Source organism: Vitis riparia, chromosome 18 (assembly GCF_004353265.1).
Source record: "Vitis riparia cultivar Riparia Gloire de Montpellier isolate 1030 chromosome 18, EGFV_Vit.rip_1.0, whole genome shotgun sequence".
Taxonomy (NCBI): Eukaryota; Viridiplantae; Streptophyta; class Magnoliopsida; order Vitales; family Vitaceae; genus Vitis; species Vitis riparia.
In genome coordinates, this window is record NC_048448.1 from 29,057,529 (window position 1) to 29,078,045 (window position 20,517).

The 20,517-nt window shown below is 29.0% G+C and overlaps 2 protein-coding genes and 1 long non-coding RNA gene across 3 annotated transcripts; all 3 read right to left on the bottom strand.

Moving 5' to 3' along the window:
* Positions 1–208: 208 nt before the first annotated feature.
* Positions 209–937, bottom strand: LOC117907912 (disease resistance protein RUN1-like). Its single transcript, XM_034821596.1, has one exon. It carries the CDS (start codon positions 823–825, stop codon positions 343–345), a length of 483 nt encoding a protein of 160 aa, XP_034677487.1. The 5' UTR covers positions 826–937; the 3' UTR covers positions 209–342.
* A 13,571-nt stretch (positions 938–14,508) lies between these two features.
* LOC117905653 lies at positions 14,509–16,206 on the bottom strand. The gene has a single exon (XM_034818538.1). It carries the CDS (start codon positions 16,204–16,206, stop codon positions 14,509–14,511), a length of 1,698 nt encoding a protein of 565 aa, XP_034674429.1.
* Positions 16,207–16,522: 316 nt separating this feature from the next.
* Positions 16,523–17,507, bottom strand: LOC117907914. Its single transcript, XR_004650084.1, has 3 exons — positions 17,430–17,507; positions 17,207–17,295; positions 16,523–16,577 (listed from the first exon to the last, which is right to left on the bottom strand). It is a non-coding gene; the product is annotated as an uncharacterized LOC117907914 (long non-coding RNA).
* Positions 17,508–20,517: the final 3,010 nt, after the last annotated feature.

Consider the following 20,517-nt stretch of genomic DNA (forward strand, 5'->3'; position numbering starts at 1 on the left):
TTACTTTTAAAATAATTTATCCAAATGGGTTTTTTTATTTTTTTTGTTTTTTGAAAAGTGATTTTAAAGACGAGTTATCAAATCCTATTTCTTTTAAAAATAATTTTTATAAGCAAGTAGAAAAAAGCATTGCTAATTCGACGCCCTAAATTTCTAATATGTAAACAAGCATATAGGAAGTGAGCAATGGGGATGGGGATGCCAAGAACGGACTCTCAGTTAATTTTGGTCATGCTTATCCGATATCATCAAACTCAGTTTTCAACACTTAAAAATCAAACATAATTGTGACTTAAGTTGTCAATGAATAAAAAGCAACTCAAAACGGAAGAGATGGAGTAGTTATATAACATACCCATCCCGCACATGCCATCCAGACAGATCGCTGGCTTGGGTCAGTGCCGCCCTCCATGACAGCACCCTCTCCTCAGTGACGTTTCCGTATCTTGCAAATGCTTCTTCAAAACTTCCCGTTTGATTCCGCACATCAGACGGATCCACATGGTAGAAAATTGGTAGAACTTTTTGGCCCTTTTCTCTGCTGCACTGCATGATCTTATCAAGCTCATCCAAGCACCATTTTGAATAAGCATAGCTTTCCGAAAAAACGACCACAGAAATCATTGAATCTTCAATAGCTTCCAAGAGTGAAGGTTGAATCTCTCCTCCTCTTTCAAGTCCTTCATCATCTCTGAAGGTGTTGATGCCCTTCGTCCTCAAAGCCGAATAAAGATGATCCGTAAAATTGAAGCGGGTATCTTCCCCTCTAAAGCTCAAAAACACATCCCGTCTCCCTGGAAAAGAAGAGGTGTCTGAAGAAGCCATTCTTGGGAGCTATCTGGTTGTTAGTCTCAAATTACAAGACACTCAGAAAATTTTGGGTTGTTGTGGGAAGGTTTTATCTCTCCACCTTTTTAACATCGGAGCTTCCTCTAATCTTGCAAGGAACTTTCATATTTTTTATTTTATCTTATTCTTTTTAGTTTTTAATTTTGTTAATGCCTATGTGCATTGTGTTTGGAACAAAGGGCGAGACTTCATGGAAAGGCCGGTGCATTTTCTTTCTGTAATAGCCAGGAAAGAAGGTGGACACCAAAGTCAACATAGGCTGCTATAACCTTCCTCTTTTCTCACTTTTGGACTATGCTGCAGCTATTTCATTCCGTAATCCCTTACCATCAGTAATCAACTTTTATCAATTTTTCTTATTTTTTATTGTTTACATTTAGAAATATTAATTTTAAAATTTTAAATTATAAATTAATTTATAACAGCAGCTACAATAATATTTAACTTAAAAAAATGATTCGGAGTAAAGCATATTAAAAATTTGTTGTGAATGATTTTCAAATTCAGCTTCCCTACATTGTCATCAATGATTTGCCAAGTCCTTATTAAAAATTATCATTTATATCAAAATCCATATAGTGATTTTTATCAAATATATTTAAAACGTGAGACCATAATTTAGAAAGTTAAAATGATGTGTTTTACCATAATTCTAAAATCTTGGAATAAGTGAGGTTTAAGTTACTTGAACAAGTTTGAAACTTGCATTGAATCTCTAGAATATGATCATTGTAATTTAAATAAAAATTAAATAAAAAACAATTATTCTAAAAGAAAAGACATGATGTAGGATCACGGAGCTAATGATTCGAAAAAAAATTAAATAAAAAAAAAAAAAAGTGTGTAATGCCATTGTGTGGATGAGAGAGAGAGAGAGAGAATAATTTGCCTAATCAGAGACAAGGTCCCCACACGCTTTTCTTTTTTACCAAGACTTGTGTTTATATCGAGAGAGAAAGAGAGAGAGAGAGAGAGAGAGAGATGCTCTTTTTGGCAAGGTGGCATCTCAGCAACTACAAGGCTTTTGAGACGCTTATTTTCATGGCTGTAGAATTGCTAAGCCCTATTTGATATTTGATTTTCACTTGGGAAAATAAGAAATGCTTTAACTTTGTCTAATTATTTTTTTTTTCCCTTTCGTTTTTTCAACCTCTAAATTTTTCAACATGCAAATGCAATTTTCCATTAAAAATAAAATTAAATTCATTTTTAAAATTTTCAAATAATTATTGACTTACAAAAATAAATTAAATTATCTCAATTTCATTTTCATATAATTGAATTGAAAAATGAATTTATTGCAAATGAGGAAAAATGTTAATTGAAAAAACCAAACTAATTTGAAATAGGTGTTATTTTTTATCAAGAAAATTTAAATCTAAAACTTTTAAATTTTTACTCAAAAGCAAAATCAGTAAATAAAAATAACTTAATTTGGTTAAGAAATAAATCTAAAATATAACCATAAAATTCAAAAATTGAAACTAAAATTCAACCATATGCAACGAATATTTTTGTCTAATAAGGATTCAACTTCTTGTTAAATTAAGTTTCATAAATTTTTATAAATTTTGTCCTTAAAAAAAATACAGTAACATTAAAAATCATATAATTTGGATTAAAAATAAATTTACCATCGTTTTTCAAAGTTTAGTTATTTACAATTAACAAAACTAAAATCAACCAATAATCATCAAAATAAATTTTTCTTCAATTAGAAGTTTAGAAGGAATCAACTTTTCCAATTATTTTTTGAAAAATAAAATAGCAAGATTTGATATCCTTCCTCAAATTAAGAATAAGAAATTAATTAATTAATTTCAACAATGAACACATATTTAATTAACAAATCCATAAACATAAAGATGCACTACATAAAAATCAATCATAATAAATGAAATTTAACTTAAATAATGTTAAACATAATTAGGAACAATAATTATTACCCAATTACCAATTTATTTATTAATTACATTAATAATCATTAACCAATATTTTGTTATTGTAATCAATTTTTCTATTTAGGTATATATTGAAATATGCTAAATTATTTTTTCTTTTCAAATATCATATCTTTAATATATAAAATAAGAAGAGATAAATTATTAACCAATGACCAATTTACCAACCAATTACATCATTAAATATTATAAAATTTTAATTATTGTAACCAATTGTGTGATTTTGGGATATTTCAAAACATATTAAATTACTTTGTTCTTTTAAATCATTAGCTTTCAAATTATTATCTTACTATATAAATAAGAAAAATAAATAAATTTTGTTATTTTTAGAAATTTGGAAATACAATAAATTATTTTTTAAAAATATTAATATTCAAATATCTTTATCTTAATTATAACAAAAAATTATATCATTATGTAGATCCCAAATTTGCCCTTTTTTTTATTTTTTATTTTTACATTAACTTTGACCTCAATTTTGTCCTTAATTTTAAATTTCAATTACATATATTTTTTGACTCACTCATCATTTAATAGCTTTTATTATTTTGTATATCATTTATTTATTTTATTATTACTATTCTTTTATTTTTATTTTTATTACTATTATTATTATTATTATTATTATTATTATTATTATTATTATTATTATTATATCTATTTTTTTCTTTTCACTCTCCTCTCTCCTCTCTCACAACCACCCCACCCTCTTCTCTCTCTTCCATTCCCCCCCCCCCCCCCCCTTTTTGTTTTTCTCCCCATATTGAATTCCCAAGATTTTCCCCCATTTTTTCCTCCCCTTCCCCCCACTCAGCCGGCCATTGAAGAGTTTTGGCACTTTCCCCATTTTTTCCTCCCCCTCCCCCACCCTGATTTTTTTTTTTTTTTTTTTTTTCCCTTTTTGGCCACAGCCGGCCATTGAAGAGTTTTGGCACTTTCCTTTCCCCAATTCCCAAGCCCTTTTTGGTCACAGCCAACCATTGAAGGGTTTTGGGGGCGGGGGAGGGGGGGGGGGGGGGGGGTAGGGAGGAGCTTTTTTTTTCTTTCTTTGGCTGCTACTCCCTCTGGAGCAGGAGGAACAGACCCATTTTTTTTCTTTTTCTTTTTCTTCCTCCATTCCTCTTCTTCCCACAGCCAACCCCCATTTTTTCTTCCCTTCCTCCTCCATTCTCCTTTTTTTTTTTAATTTTTGTCTTCCTGTTTTCCCAAAAGAGTCGACCCCCATTTTTATTTTTTTATTTTTTCCTTTTTCTTCTTCCCCCAAAAACACCCAACAGGCAGCTCCCCCATTCCTCTTCCATTTTAATTTTTGATTTTATTATTTTTATTTCAGTTTATTTTATTTTATTTTATTTGTAATTCCCAAAAAAACCATCCACTACTGTCGGCAAGATCACCGGCCGGACGCCGTCGGCCCACAACCTTCTCCATTTTCTCTCATTACCTTACTTCCCGTATCACTCATTTTCCATTATTATTATTATTATTATTATTATTGTTATTGTTGTTATTTTATTTTATTTTAATAGTAATTGTTGTTTATGATATTTGGATTGTTAAATTAATATGAAATTTGGGATTAATTTGTTGTGAGTAGATTAATACATAATTTGATTTAATTTATTGTTAGTGAATTAATTTGAAATTTGTTAATTTAGGTTTATGGGTATATTGTGTTTGGTGATTAATTTGGGGATATTTGGATTATATCAATTGCATATTGTTTATTTGGACTTGGGCCTATTGTTAAGTTGTTATTTGTTTAATCTTATTGGATTGAGCTTGGAATATTATTTCTTTTGACCATGTATTTTTTTTATGTGGGCTTGTTAATTAATGTGAATTTTGGGGCCCATAATGTGGGTGAGATTTATTGGATTATTTGAATATTTGATATGGGCTTGACCAATTTGAATTGTTTAATTTGGACATGGGACAATTGTGGTGTATATTAAACTAGGCTTTGATTATGAAATATTAAATTTAGGTCTAGTAGAATTTATTTTAATTTATCCAATTTTAGGTTTGGTTGATTGTGTTTGTATTTTTGGTTATTAATTTGGATGTTTTAGGTTAAGACCTATAGTAATTTGGACTCATTTTAATTGACGAAATTTATGGGACTGATTTGAAATTGGAATTTGGGTTTGAACATTTGTTTGAGATTTTATACATTTCTGGATATTTACATCTGTGTTATTCTTGTTTTTGCATAGACCCACTCTGCAATCTTGTTGGCTAAGTACGACTTGATGACATGTGGAGCTTGTTGTAAGTTTATTTGGGTACATATTTTATTTCCCACTTTTATTTGGTTTTATTTTTATTAGTTCTTGTAAATATTTGTTTGTATATATTTATTGAATGTGCGTAGAATTGAACATCGAACAAACTAGAATTTTTTTTTTAAATGAGAGGACAAAGTCAGTAAATGTGTTTTAATAAAACAACAATTTTAAAATATTATTTTTAATAAAAGAAATTTTTTTTATTATTTATAAAAATTCATAAAAATGCATTTAGAAAAATCCAAAAAAAATATTTTTAATAGAATTTGAAAATTTGTTTTTAATGACATTGTTCAAAAATTTCTTTGTTTAATAAAAATTGTCCAAAAATTGTTTTGTAAATAAAGTTGTTCCAAAAATTAATTTTTAGTAAAATTGTCTAAAAATATTTTTTCAAATGAATTCTTTTTCCTTAATTAAAGTGAGATTAAAAGTGTTTTTTCAGAAATAGAGAATTTAAATCTTTGTTCTTCTTTTTAATTAAAATTTCTTTTGCAAATAAAGTTATGTCATTTTAAATAATTTATAAAAATCACTCTTTTAAATGAAAATGAATCTAAAAACTTTTGTAAATAAAATCGTAAAAATTCATTATTTTCTAGTAAAAGTAAGTAAAAATAATTTTTGTCCTCAAATTGAAATTTTATAATAAATTATTTTGATACAATAAGTGTAAATAGCTTTTTTTTTTTTTTTACAATTGAATACAAATGAAATTAAGAAAATAAATTGATTTTTTTTTATAAGTAAATAAATGGAAATCATTAATTCAAAATCATTTTTAATAAAATCCTTTGAAATTTCTTTAAAACTTTTTTTAATATCTCTTATTTATTTAATTCAATCAATCATTTTGCATAATTATCTCATTATTTATTTTGTTTATTTTTTTAATTAGATTTCATCATTGTTTTTGTGCATATTAATTTTCACCATGATTTGTATATTGATTATTTTTTCTTGGTATCCATAATTAATTAATTAATTAATTACCACAATTTCCTCAATTCGTTTAGTAAAGGTCGTACGTATATGGGATTAGAGGGATGCTACGGCTCACCACCGTACCTTCCTAATGAGTAACCTGACCCCCGGACCCAAACTCGGTTTTTCACAGACCCGTTTTTTTTTTTTCCTTCAGGAGTCACACTTAGGGTTTTTCTTTCTTATTTTGTTTTTCCCTTTAAAAATAAAACAAAAATAAGTGGCGACTTCAAGTCTTTTTCTAAAAATCAAATTTTTACCAAATAAAATAAAAAACGAGTTTCGTCATCGAGTGAGAACGCATCGAGCAAAATGCGGGGTCCACACATTATTAAAAATAAATAGATTTAATAATTAATAAAACATTCATAAAATTAAACAAATTAATATTTTAATAATATTATTACTGAAAAGCATTTCAAATTCTTAATTAATACAAATTCATTTCTATAAAGTATATTATATGAAATATTTCCTTGATGGGATATTAAATTTCCTTATAGGATAAGGAAAGGTACTAAGAATATTTTTATAAATATTGTAGTTATGAGGGGAAAAAAATTATGGGATGGGGATGAGTTTGTAAAGATCACGCTAGGTGGATAGAAATGTGAAAAAAAGAATGAAAAACACTTAGTGAAAATAAATAAATAAATTATTATATCATCATTTTTATTTTTGTATTAATATCATATAAAGAAATATAATTCTAATACTTCTTATTTATCATATTAGATAATTAAAATAAAAAATTTTATTTTATAAGAAATTTAATTTTAATATCAATCAATTAAAAAAGAGTTTGGTTTACTATAACTCTCTTAAATTAACTAAAATACGCTTTTTTTAGAATTTTAATTTGATTAGGTAAAGGAATTACTAATAAAATTTGCATTTAAAAGAAGACATATTTTAATATAAAATTATTTAATAATAAAAATGATAAATATAAAGTAAAAAAGTGATACAATTTTAAAATTCACCTTCCCTATTTTGTCTTACCAAAATTTATGTTTTGAAAGTCATTACCAAAATTTATTTATTTTTCTTATTTATATAATGAAGATAATAATTTGAAAGCTATTAATTTAAAAGAACAAAGTAATTTAATATGTTTTGAAATATCCTAAAATCACACAATTGATTACAATAATTAAAATTTTATAATATTTAGTGATGTAATTGGTTAGTAAATTGGTCATTGGTTCATAATGTATCTTTTCCTATTTTATATAATAAAGATATGATATTTGAAAATTAATAATTTGAAAAAACAAATAACTTAACATATTTCAAGACATACCAAAACAATAAAATTGATTACAATAACAAAATGTTGGTTAATGATTAGTAATGTAATTAATAAAAACAATTGGTAATTAGGTAATAATTATTGTTCCTAATTAGGTGTCATTGCTAAAAAAATGTTAAATCTTTTTTAAGTTAAATTTCATTTATTACTTATTGATTTTTGTTAATAAAATATGTGTTGAAATTAATTTATTAATTTCTTGTTCTTAATTTGAGGAAGATATCAAATCTTACTATTTTTTATTTATTTTTTAATTAATTGGAATAGTTGATTCTAGTACATATTTATTACATTATGAATTGTGTTTTGAACTTGAATCAATGATTATTAGTTTATTTTATTTTTCTTAATTGTAAATAACTAAACTTTGAAAAATTATAGTAAATATATTTTTAATCCAAATTTTATGATTTTAATGTTAGTGACTTTTTTTTTTACAATGAATTTACAAAAATTTTATGAAGCTTAATTTCATGAGAAGTTGAATACTTACAAGACAAAAATATATGTTTATGTGGTTGAATTTTAGTTCTAATTTTGGAATTTTATGGACATGTTTTTTATTCATTTCTTAATTTAAGACAAAGTTAAAGCATCTCGTATTTTCGAGAGTGTGGAAAACCAAACATTAATGTTTAAGTCAAACAAGCCTCAGCAATTCTATAGCCAAGAAAATAATTTCATGGAGAACAACCCAAGAGCTCATGGAAAATAATTGTCTCAATTCCTTATTATTTTTTAGGGATAACCGATTAAAAGGAACAAAAATCCCTCAATATTGCAAAACTAACCCTTTACTTATTTAAGTCTCAAAAATGACCCAATTCGGACAAAAATACCCCCTCAGTTATCTTTTCAGCCCTTTTTACCTCCAACTCCAATTTTCTCTTGTGTTGTGTCTCTTCCTTACCCTGCAAACCCATTTGTTCCATCTGTTAACATGCGAGAAAGAAATCACGAAGGATTTTTTCGTTTATTGCAAGAGAACAAAAAGGCAACACAATACAAAGAAAAAACAGAAAGTAAGTTTCACTGTTTCATTCATTGATTTTAGTTTTTCGAACTGTATATATGAATCTTCATCCATGAAATGAAAAGAAACCCCAAGTGTCTTATTTTGGTTCTTTTTTTTTTTTTAATCAAACCCTATTTTTCATCTTTCTTATATTGTGTGTTGATTCAGTTCATGAAAATGGAGGAAGAAAAAAATTCGGTGATGAAAAATACGAAACAGAAGATGTATAAAATTTTGGGAAAAAAAAGAAGTGAAAGAAAGCCAGGTTTTGAAACCTCATCATCGTCATCAGAAAATGAGAAGAAATCAACTGATTCAGTAAGCATTAATTTTCTACTTGAAATTTTGATTTTTAATTTTTTTTTTAATTTTATCATTTTTAATAGATTATTATTTTTTTTTTATGAATTTATTTTTCATGAATTGATAATCTAATTGTTGGAAATTTTCTCAGTGAGGTTATAGTCCAAGGTTTAAAGCAATATTTGAATGATTAGAAAAAACTAAACTTAACTACTATCAAGTTTACCATCAAAAGGTTTTGAAATTTTGTGTAATGAAGTTATTTGTTATGAATTTATAACGTATTTGAATATAATTTTTATGAAATTATTTTATCCAAATATTTAGAATTTTGATTTAAATATATATGTTAAGAAAAAACTGAACTTAACTGCTATCAAGTTCATTGTCAACAGGTTGCAATTTCAAAATGGTTTTGTTTTGTTTCAAATTTCAATAAACACTAGAATAATGTCTCTAATTTTTTGTAACTGCAACTTAGTAAAATATAATAGCTTCAATTGCATTGGTAAAATAATATCTTTAGAATATTAGCATTTGACATGACATCCTTAAATAATAGGAAAATAAAGTCTATGTTAAGAAGTAATACAAAATGATGGATTTAACATAGTTGGATAAGTTTGGTAATATAATTTTGCTCAATTTATATTGATATTTTTACAATTTGTTATTATCTTGCAGATTGACATTCCTCCTCCTCTCTTATCTTTTATATCTAAAATATCTAAAGAGGAGTACTTTCCTGGAAAAATTGCATGTTTGTCTCACTTGGTAGCCATTGAAAATATTAAGAAGAAATTGACTGAACCACAATTGGAGATGTTTAGAAAATCATGTTTTGGTCATTTTTTACTCCTTCCCGAACTTAGATTTTCAGCCCAAATTGTTCATCAATTGTTGTTACGTCAATGTGAAACCAAAAAAGACAATGAAATATGGATTTTATTAAAGTCAAAGGGCTTAAGATTTAGTAAAGAAGAGTTTGCATTGATTAGGGGCTTGAGTTTTGGTCCTATTACAAAATGTGATAAAAAATCATTACGAATAAGGGACACATACTTTAAAGGAGAAAACAAGGTGTGTAATGATGAGTTGGAGAAAGTTTTTCTTTCTTTAGGAGAGAAAAAGAAAAAGAAAAAGAATAAAAAAAAAATTTGAAGATGAAGAGGTGATAAAGTTGGCACTTTTGTATTTTTTAAAGCATGTTTTATTTGGGAAAGAAGGAAAAATTTTAATAGATATGGAATGGGTTGCTTTGGTTGATAATTTGGAGGCTTTTAACAAGTATCCATTGGGGGGGGGGGGGATTTTTTATGAGAGGACACTATTTGGTTTGCAAAGAGCTTTGGAGAACCGGGTATCCAAATACCAAGATAAAAAGAAAGCAAAGGGAGAAGCTGCAGTTGAAGCATATAGTCTTGTTGGATTTCCATATGCATTCCAGGTTTGGGCATACGAGGCTATTCCACTTATTGGATTGAAATATGCCACTCGTGTATCTGAGAGCTATCCTCGAACATTAAATTGGAGTGCAACACGTGCTCCAAGGTCTACTGAGGTTGAAAATGTATTTCTAGAGCCTCATGTAAGTAATTCTTTACCTTTAAATTTTAAGAATGCAATTATAAATATTATTGTATTGTTGTTTATTAATAATTATATTTGATTTGGACTTTGTAGTTAACTTTTCATTCGCTTCTAACACCCACTTTAGAAGAGCAACAACAAGACTATTACAAGCATGTAGATAAACAAGGAGTTCAGCAAAAATGTTGCACCAATCAAATGCCTCACAAGATGCCAAGAAGGATGACTTAAGGCATGAAAAAAACTCATCTGACATTGCTGCATATGTTGCTGCTGCTACTGCTGCAATGGCAGAAGAAACAACAAATGATGCAGTTGCCCCATCAATAGAGGTAACTTAACCTAAACTTAGCCATCATAAATAATGCATGCATGTTTTTTTTTTTTTTTGGTACTTTATTTAATATAAGATGTTCACTCCATAATTAACACGTGGAACCTGACCTTAACTATAAATAAACTTATAGGAAGTTAAGTTTGTAGGGATCATGAAAAAACCTAAATTTAACAAGTGTGTTATTTCAAAGTGAACAAACTTGTCATAATATATATATATATATATATTGTAAGTGTTAAATTTTTATTTCATTTATGTGCAATATGTGCAGAAATTAAGGATGGAGTTTGTGAAATTCAGACAAAGCTCAAAGTTAAATTTCAATCATCTAAAGAAAGAAATTGAAGGACTCAACTTAAAGATGGATGAATTGAAACAACTTTTATTAGAAGTTAGTGACATGTTTACTTGTTAAATTTTCTAATACTTCAATGTTTTGACATTTGTGTTTTCTCATATTTATTATTATTGGGTGGTGTATGCAATTTTAGGTTAAGAGTTCGAATGAGGAACATGGTATGCATGACACTAGATTCAGAAAATCTAGTACAAAAGAAAATGATAACAATATGGGCTTTGATTTCCAGACTGGAATTTTTGAGGATGTTACAGATGATGAAGTGGAGAGGAATGACATTCCCATGGATGTGAACATTGATATGGAAGCTTCTAGAAACCTTCAGCTTGCAGAAAAACACATGACTAAAGAGTTGAAAGATGACTACTCTATTGATGATCCAGTTATTGATATTGCCAAGTTGTTTGGTACCCCAACTATGTCGAGCGAGTTTTCATTATATGTCATACCTCACCATCTATCTCCTGCCATTTTTAAGCGAAGACGTGAGATTAAAAAGTCTCGTATCTTGCAGCACCCTTTTACAGATCCCACCAAGAGAAAGAAACTAAGAAAAGAAATTGAGAAACCATTAACTTCATTTGATCCTTTGCGTCCAATCTCTGAAGAAGCATTAGAGTCCTTTCAAAAGTGGATGAGTGATGACCAAGGGTAAGTTGTATACATCCATACTTGTAAATTTGTGTTCTTCACAAGCTATAAAATTACTAATGTTTTTTTTTTTTTTTTTATGTCAAAGGTCCACAATTGACATTGACTACATGCATATAGATAAAAAATGGTTTCAATCACTGTCTAATCATGGTTCATGGCTTGTTGACACGGTTTGTAAATGATGCATTTTGTTTTTATTTTTATTTATTATTATGTTTAGCTTACAACCAAATAATATAACTAATTTACTTTATTGTAATTGTTAGCACATTGATGTTGCCTTCTTCTTTTTCCGGAAGCGGCGAATAGAAAATCCTCACATTTTTTCCCAAAAGTTTACCATAGTGGATACTATGTTTTGGGTATGTGTAGTTTGAATTTTAGTTATCAATTTTAATTTTTTTTGTAATAATGAATCTTATGATCTTGGTTATTTATTTATGTATGTTAACTTTATTTTATGTAGCAAAATGCTCAAGCAAGATGGATTAAGCATGGCAAGAAGTGGAACAAATTCAAATTACCAGAGAATGACATCCTTATTGATTATGCCAATGGTTTGCAGCCTCTTTATTCTATCAAATGGCCTGATGTTGACATTGTGTATGTCCCTATCAATGTTCGGGCTAGTCACTGGGTATTAGGAGTTGTCCACCTTCATCGAAGGATTATATACGTATATGACTCATTGATGGGCATCAATAATAATGCAAGATTGCAAGTTGCCATTAAACCATTAGCCAAATTGTTGCCGCATATATTGAATGCAATAGCATATTATGGGTTTCATGGTGACACAAAAGTTAACTACCAGGAATGGGAAATTGAACGGCTGTAAGATATTCCTCAACATGAAAATGAGTAAGTGATCTTAAATTTACTTTCATAACTTATACACTTAATCTTTAATAATAGCCCTAACATTGATTATCTGTGTACCATGCAGTGATGATTGTGGCATGTTTGTTATCAAATATGTTGAATACTTAATGCACAACCATCCATTGCAGTCATTAACAAGTGCACGAATGGACTAGTTTCGGGAAAAGATGGCAGTAGAGTTATTTTATATGAAATACTTGCCTATGTTATGAATTTATGTTGATATTTCACATTTTGATAATGTAGTTGGATGGTTTGTTATATGTAATTGGATAGCTTCATCTATGTAGTTAGACATTTTGATAAATGTAGTTAGACAAGTTGATATATCTACTTGGATATTTTGATGAATGTTGTTTGATAGTTATGTATACAATTGACCTTTTAAACTAAACTTCAATGTTGTCAAGTTGTTATGTGTACAAACTTGAAGGTAGTTAAGTCCACAGTCTTAATAGAACACCTGAACTTAACTACTATCAAGTTAACTGTGAACAAACTTGACAGATATTAAGTCGAAATCTATTCCAGAATAACATATTTAATTTGGACTTAACAGGTATCAAGTTGATCTTCTATAGACTCATAGGAAGTTGTGTCTACAATTGCCATTTTAACCTGAATTTAACTATTGTTAAGTTATTTTATGAACAAACTTGAAGGTAGTTAAGTCCACAGTCTTCAGACAAAATCTAAACTTAACTATTGTCAAGTTGTTTTATGAACAAACTTGAAGGTAGTTAAGTTCACAGTCTTCAGACAAAACCTGAACTTAACTATTGTCAAGTTGTTTTATGAACAAACTTGAAGGTAGTTAAGTTCACAGTCTTCAGACAAAACCTGAACTTAACTATTGTCAAGTTGTTTTATGTACAAACTTGAAGGTAGTTAAGTCCACAGTCTTCAGACAAAACCTGAACTTAACTATTGTCAAGTTGTTTTATGAACAAACTTGAAGGTAGTTAAGTTCACAGTCTTCAGACAAAACCTGAACTTAACTATTGTCAAGTTGTTCTATGTACAAACTTGAAGGTAGTTAAGTCCACAGTCTTTAGACAAAACCTGAACTTAACTATTGTCAAGTTGTTTTATGTATAAACTTGAAGGTAGTTAAGTCCACAGTCTTTAGACAACCTGAACTTAACTATTGTCAAGTTGTTTTATGTACCAACTTGAAGGCAGTTAAGTCAACGGTCTTTAGACAAAACCTGAACTTAACCATTGTCAAGTTGTTTTATGTACAAACTTGAAGGTAGTTAAGTCTACAGTCTTCATACAAAACCTGAACTTAACTATTGTCAAGTTCCTTATCAATAAACATGAGAACAGTTGAGTCCATAGTTTAAGAATAAACATGTAATTTTCATTCATACTTTATACATAACTCATCATAACATATATGTACAAAAGTAACAAATATCTCCATTTCTATGGGCATGCAAAAAAAGGGGATCATTATTACAATATTCATCTATGTGCTTATCCTATCACCTTATACAAAAAAGTAACTTACATTTATGTTCACATGGGTACCAAAAAAACAAAAAAGCTCACTATTACAATTTTCATTCCATGTAAGTTCATAGAGTGCCAAAGCTATCATGATATCAAGGGATTGGTCGTTTGCATGTTTTTCGATTATGCCCATATTGACCACATCGACTACAATGAGATGTGCGCTTGCCCTCTCCACTAGAAGGAATTCTTACTTTCCTTGGTCTTCCTGTTGGACGTCTCGTTTTAGGTGGTAACACAACTTTGTCACGAATATGATTAGGTACTATCCAATCTATTTCATTTCTAGTTGGATAAATATACTCTGAATATGAAAATAACAATGCTTTAGTAGTAAAATACTTTGAGCACAAAGTATAACATGAAATGTTGTAAAATCTACAAGCAGCAATAGCATGTGCACATGGAATATGATTAAGATCAAATTGTCGACATGTGCATGAATGAGTGTCTAAATTCACTTGAGCAATATGATAGGTTCCACTAGATATGTTGCTGACATATTATACCTAGAACGAAGTTCTCCATCAGCCCACATGGTAAGTTCAGTTGACATTGACATTGCTTGTTGTTGACGAGTCACAAACCATTTTTGAAGTAAGTTTCTCAATTCTTCAACCAATTGCAAAACCGGAAGATCTCTAGCATTTTTCAACACAACATTAAGGCTTTCAACGATCCCTGTCATCATTATATTATATCTCTTTCCGATAGAATATGAACGTGCCCATCGATCAACACCTATATCCATCAAATATCTTGCTGCTCTTGGGTCAATCATCTCTAGTTGCCCAAATATAAAATTAAACTCTGAAACACGATAAGCATGGGTAGCATCATGGAACAACTTATGAATTGCAGGATTCTTGAACTTTGTCTTTAAATTTTGTCCAACGTGATAAGTGCAGACACCATGCCTCGCATGGGGAAATACTTTATGTACTGCTTTCTCAATGCTACCATGTCGATCTGATATCACAAACAAATCATTAATGTGTCCAAGTGCATCATGTAGTTTTTGTAAAAGCCACTCCCATGAGGCATCATTTTCTGAATCACCAATCCCAAAGGCTAAAGGGTATATCTGATTGTTGCCATCTTTACATGCTGCAATAAATAAAGTCCCTAAGTACTTTGCTTTCAAAAATGTCCCATCAACTGCAACCACAGGCCTTATTGATGTGTGAAACCCAGCAAGAGATGCACCAATCGACACAAAAAAGTATTTGAATTGATTATCACAATCAGTAACTATATCAGTAATGGTACCAGGATTTTTTTGCTTTAAAACATAGCAATAGGATGGTAAAGTGTTATAAGACTCCTCAGGTGATCCCCTAATAAAACCTAGAGCAAGTTCTTTGGCTCTCCACGCCTTATCATAACTGATTTGAATGCCATACTGCTTTCGAATGTATGCTACAATGTCTTTTGGTCGAAATTCACAACCAACCCCTTGATATGTTTCTCTTATACTCTCACCAATCAACCAACTACTTGCATGTCGATTGTCACGAGACATCATATCTAACCGACAAGTGTGTGTTGAATAGAATTTCATTATTTGAAACATATTGGAAATCCCCAACTTGGTAGCACGAACTCGCCACTTGCATTCTTTATCAAAACATTCAACAAGCAATAACTTAGTAGTGGATTTAGTTGTTTTGAACTCAAACTTCCTTTTCAGAGCCATCATATACAACTTCTTTTGTAATTCTTTCTTACGTGAGTAAATTTGGTGTTCTTCTAGATGGTCATCACTAATTCCACTAACTATAGGTTGTTGCATCATGTTTTGTCTTTCATTTGCTACATCTTCGATTATAGTGGGATTGTCATGTATGAACCCATCACTTGTATCAATCATGGTCAAAATTTCTGCACTCTGAGCTGAACCAGTTCTGAATGAGCCAATTTGGGTCACTTGCTTATCACTATTAGGGTTAGTATTCATTCTATAATCCTCCTCATTAATTGCAGTCTCATTCATGTTCCAATCATGAACTTTATATCCTTCAAGTGACTCATTTTGAAATCTTGGTCCATTTTCACCATCAACAGTGAGAGTTTCAACTGAATCACAATGAATGTGTCTACTTTTATGCATCAACATTGAGTCCCCATTCAATTCTTTATCAATCTCAGAAGACATATGACATTCGAAATAAGAATTGCAAATTGATTTTTGATTGTGATTATCAATTCTCTTTTCAACTGTGATGCACAATGGAACAGACAGCTTACCATTTGTACAATTTAAACCAATAAAGAATTTCACATCCCCATCATCAGTTAGTTGTATAGGACTTGTGGGTATGTTGGCATTGAATACATACTTCATTGAAAGAAAACAATTTGTTGGATCTAGCTTCAGAATATGATAGACAACCTCTAATAACTCTTTATATGATATAGTTTTCGTGATCTGAATGCCTTTACCTTTACTTCCTTCGAAATAGAAAACATTCCCATCTCGTACCCATTCTCCTTCATATAAAAGCATTATTCCTACTTCATCAACCACTGAAATAACAGAATAATTCAATTAGTGGCATCAACAAACAATATTAGAATATTTTTTAGTTACATCATAGCATTAGCACCAATAAGTAGGTATTAATTTTAAAAAACTCATTCATTATTAAATACATATTATTTCATTACACATATTTATTTTTTTAATAAACAACAAATAAATAACATTATTAATCATCTTTACTACCTCAAATAATACCAATAATGATATAGAAATACAATGTATATAGTTATTAAATAAATTCAGACATTGTAACTCTAAACTATTTTAAACAATAAAAATATATTTATTTACTAAAAGATTGGTTATGTTATAATTTATTTAATGTCAAGGGTAATTTGCAAATGATTCAACTCAAATTGAGTATAATTAAATAAAATAACAATAATATAATGTTACTATAAAATAACTATATACAATCTTAACTTACGTCAAGTTCAACTTAACACACGTCAAGTTCAACTTAATATCCGTAAGGTTTTGATATATAACTAAAAAAGATAACTTTATATATTATGTCAAAACCCTATTAACACATATATTTACATCTATATAAAGCACAAATATGCAAACAATACCAAAACCATCATAAAATTCCATAAGTTTTATTACTTACCATCATTTGATTTTTCCATATAGACAATGTTTCTCCACACTACACTTTTTAAGCTGATTGTTTCCTTCTTTTAATCCCTTTTTTCATGGCTGTAAATGATATTAAAAAAATTATAACAATTTCAAACTTATTTAAATATTTACTACATCTCATTAAATATTTGAAAATATTCAATAAATAAAACATGAAAGAAAAAAATATGGAAAAATAAAAATAAACGTACACTGTTTATCCAACCACAACTTAAAGCGCTTTAAGTTGAAGAAATCTGAAGAGAAACTGTGTGAGACTTGAAGAAATGCATTGAAAAGAGAGAAACGGAATAACAGGAGAAAATGAAAAAAATGAGAAAGTGGAAGAAATAATAAAAAAGAAGTGAATGGAGGGAAATAAAATTAGAATGGGAGGGAAAAAGGAGTTGATGTAGCTGAAGGGTATTTTTGTCCAGATCGGGTCATTTTGGAGGCTATTAAAAGTGGGGGGTTAGTTTTACAATATTGAGGGATTTTTGTCCCTTTTGATCAGTTTTCCCTATTTTTTATCATTAGGTGTGAAATTCTCCCGCAAAAACCTTGTAGTTGCCTAGATGGCCCTTGCTAAAAGCGTGTGGAGACCATTTCTCAGCTCAAAAACAAGGAAATAATGCATAGGGACATGCAATGGGGGAAAACTCATCCATGGTTATTCCTTCACTCATGCATTTATTTTCTCTGTTGGATGTTTTCAAAATTGGACCAGAGTTTAATAGTCAAACCGATGATTGAATTATAATGAAACTTGTGACATCATTAAAAATATAATTTATATATTATTAAAATTAAAAATAATTATAAAAAGTAACAAAGGTATAACATTTCATCATTTTATTGTCATTAATATTGATAGCTTAAATTATGATAAAAATAATATAAAGATTTATTAAATTATTATCAATTTTAATTTTATTAAATGTATCATTTTTATTATTTAAGTTTGTTTGAATTTCAATAGTTATATATTTTACTATCTTCAAATTATTATTATTTTTATTTAAATATTATTGATAAATCGTAAAACTTTATATTCATTTTAAATCTTGCAATAATGTGTACATAGTTTTTATTTATTTATTTTTGTTTCTGAAAAAACCATAGGCTTAGCTTGGTGGCCTTTTTGATATTTCCATTCCGAATGCCCTGGTTCAAATCTCATTGTTCAATGGCTTTTTCCCCCTGAAAGCCGAACAAGCCCATAAGTTAGTCATTAACATAGAAATGGGCTTGGGTGATGGGTGTGGGCTTAAGCGCCCGAGTGGAGCACTTGGACTATGGGCCAATAGCTGAGTTTGGAAATGAGAGTAGCTTCTAGATCGGCTGTGCCGCGATAAATAATTTTTTCTGGAAATAAATTAATAAATTAAGGAAAAAAAAATTCAAATCGGAATGCATTTGGGATAAGATTACTCAATGGGACGGATATTAGTCACCCCAGCAAGCCCAAAAAATTCATCAACTCTTTACCAAGTAAGTTGATACAATTTCCACATTTTATTACTTAATTGATGGATATTCATATCAAAATTAAAATAACACAAATTAATTTATTAGATAAATTATAATTTTCTTCAATATCAATTTCACTAAAATTAATTTGTAGGATAAAATCAATTTAAAGGACAAAATTTTATTTTTCTTCATTACGAATTCCACTAAAATTAATTTAAGGAATAAAATCTTTTTTTTTTTTAATGTCCAATGAATTTATTAATTAAAATTGTGATTTGCTAATTTCAACTTTATAATAATCTACTTATGAAAATAAACCCGAATTTATCTAATATTGCCTTCATAATATGCAACTTAAATATAAAATTATAATTTTATTCGCATCGTTAGTAATTAATTTGCACAACCAAATTCTAGTTTCATTAATGCATATCTTATAGTAATCAATTTATGAAATAAATTCTGATATTACCCACATCAATCTTATACAAATCCAAAAAATCATATTCTAATTCTGTCAATACCAGCTTTATAAGACTGAATATAGTAGCATCCCCATTTCTTCAATGTGAATTTCATAATGGTCCATTCATAGAATAAAATCTAGATTCTAACATCATGATTTTATGATCGAACACCAATTGTATAGTAAATGAGTTGGTGAAATATGATCTTAATTTGATTAATATTCAACTTTGTAAAATCAACTTATGACTTAATTATTGATTCCATTACCATCAATCTTATAAGAAATCAGTATGTGGAATTTTGTGACCTAAATATTGGTTTAATTACATCAATTTGAATTAACATCTGATTAATTTTATTAATTCTAGAAATTATAGGTATTAAAGTAAATTACAAACTATATATGCAAGTACATCAAATTTCCATTAATTTCATATTTGCTTGCATTTCTTCTTCTGCAATTAACACATTCTAACTCTTTAAGCACATATATCAAATTCCATTTGACTAATTATTATAGTCATAGATTCGTACTTCTAACTTTCATCCATCCTTTCAACACACGTCTATGACACTCATCCCATAGGGCCTCTACTATCAGTCTACTATTAAACTTCTTGAGATGTCTCATATCCTACGATTTATGGATCATTTCATCAAGACCAACATATATCCTTTTAACCAACACAATAAGAGTTCTAAAGCGACTCAATAGGATTGTACCACGTGTATATGAGGCAACTGGTAAAGCCTAACTTGGCTGGTTCTAGATGTCATCTATTATTTTCTAAGGAAAGTGAAAAAGAAGTTGTTAGCTTTAGCATGTTTAAAGATACAACACCAACTCCATGGTAACCAACTCAAGTGCACTGTATTCAAGATCACCGACACAACAGTTACATAGTTGGCATGACTGTTAGCGCAGTTAGCTAGGTAGTTTTCCCTTGTTATAACAAACTCTAATAGTTGTTAAGAACCTACTACTACTTAAGGAAGTCACCACCTGTATTGTAAACTTAAATGAACCAATAATGAGAAATAGCTAATATTTTCTTTCATTCATTTTCTTTTGCCTTTTAACACAACACGACAATATCTCATTCCGTTATCTAAATTGATCTCTTAGTATCCATTGCATTAAGGCTACCAGTTACCTAATTTCGATTGATGACTTGCACACTATTGTCTACTCTATTGATTACTGAAATATTGTATTAGTTCACTCTGACTCTTAGCTAGCTACTCTCGGCACTCGTAGGAATAGGGTTCTGCATATTCTTTCTCTTCATTTGATGTCGAAAGCAATCCTCCTACCCCAATTGCCCCTATGCCCACTGCACATGCAAGTACTCCACCTAT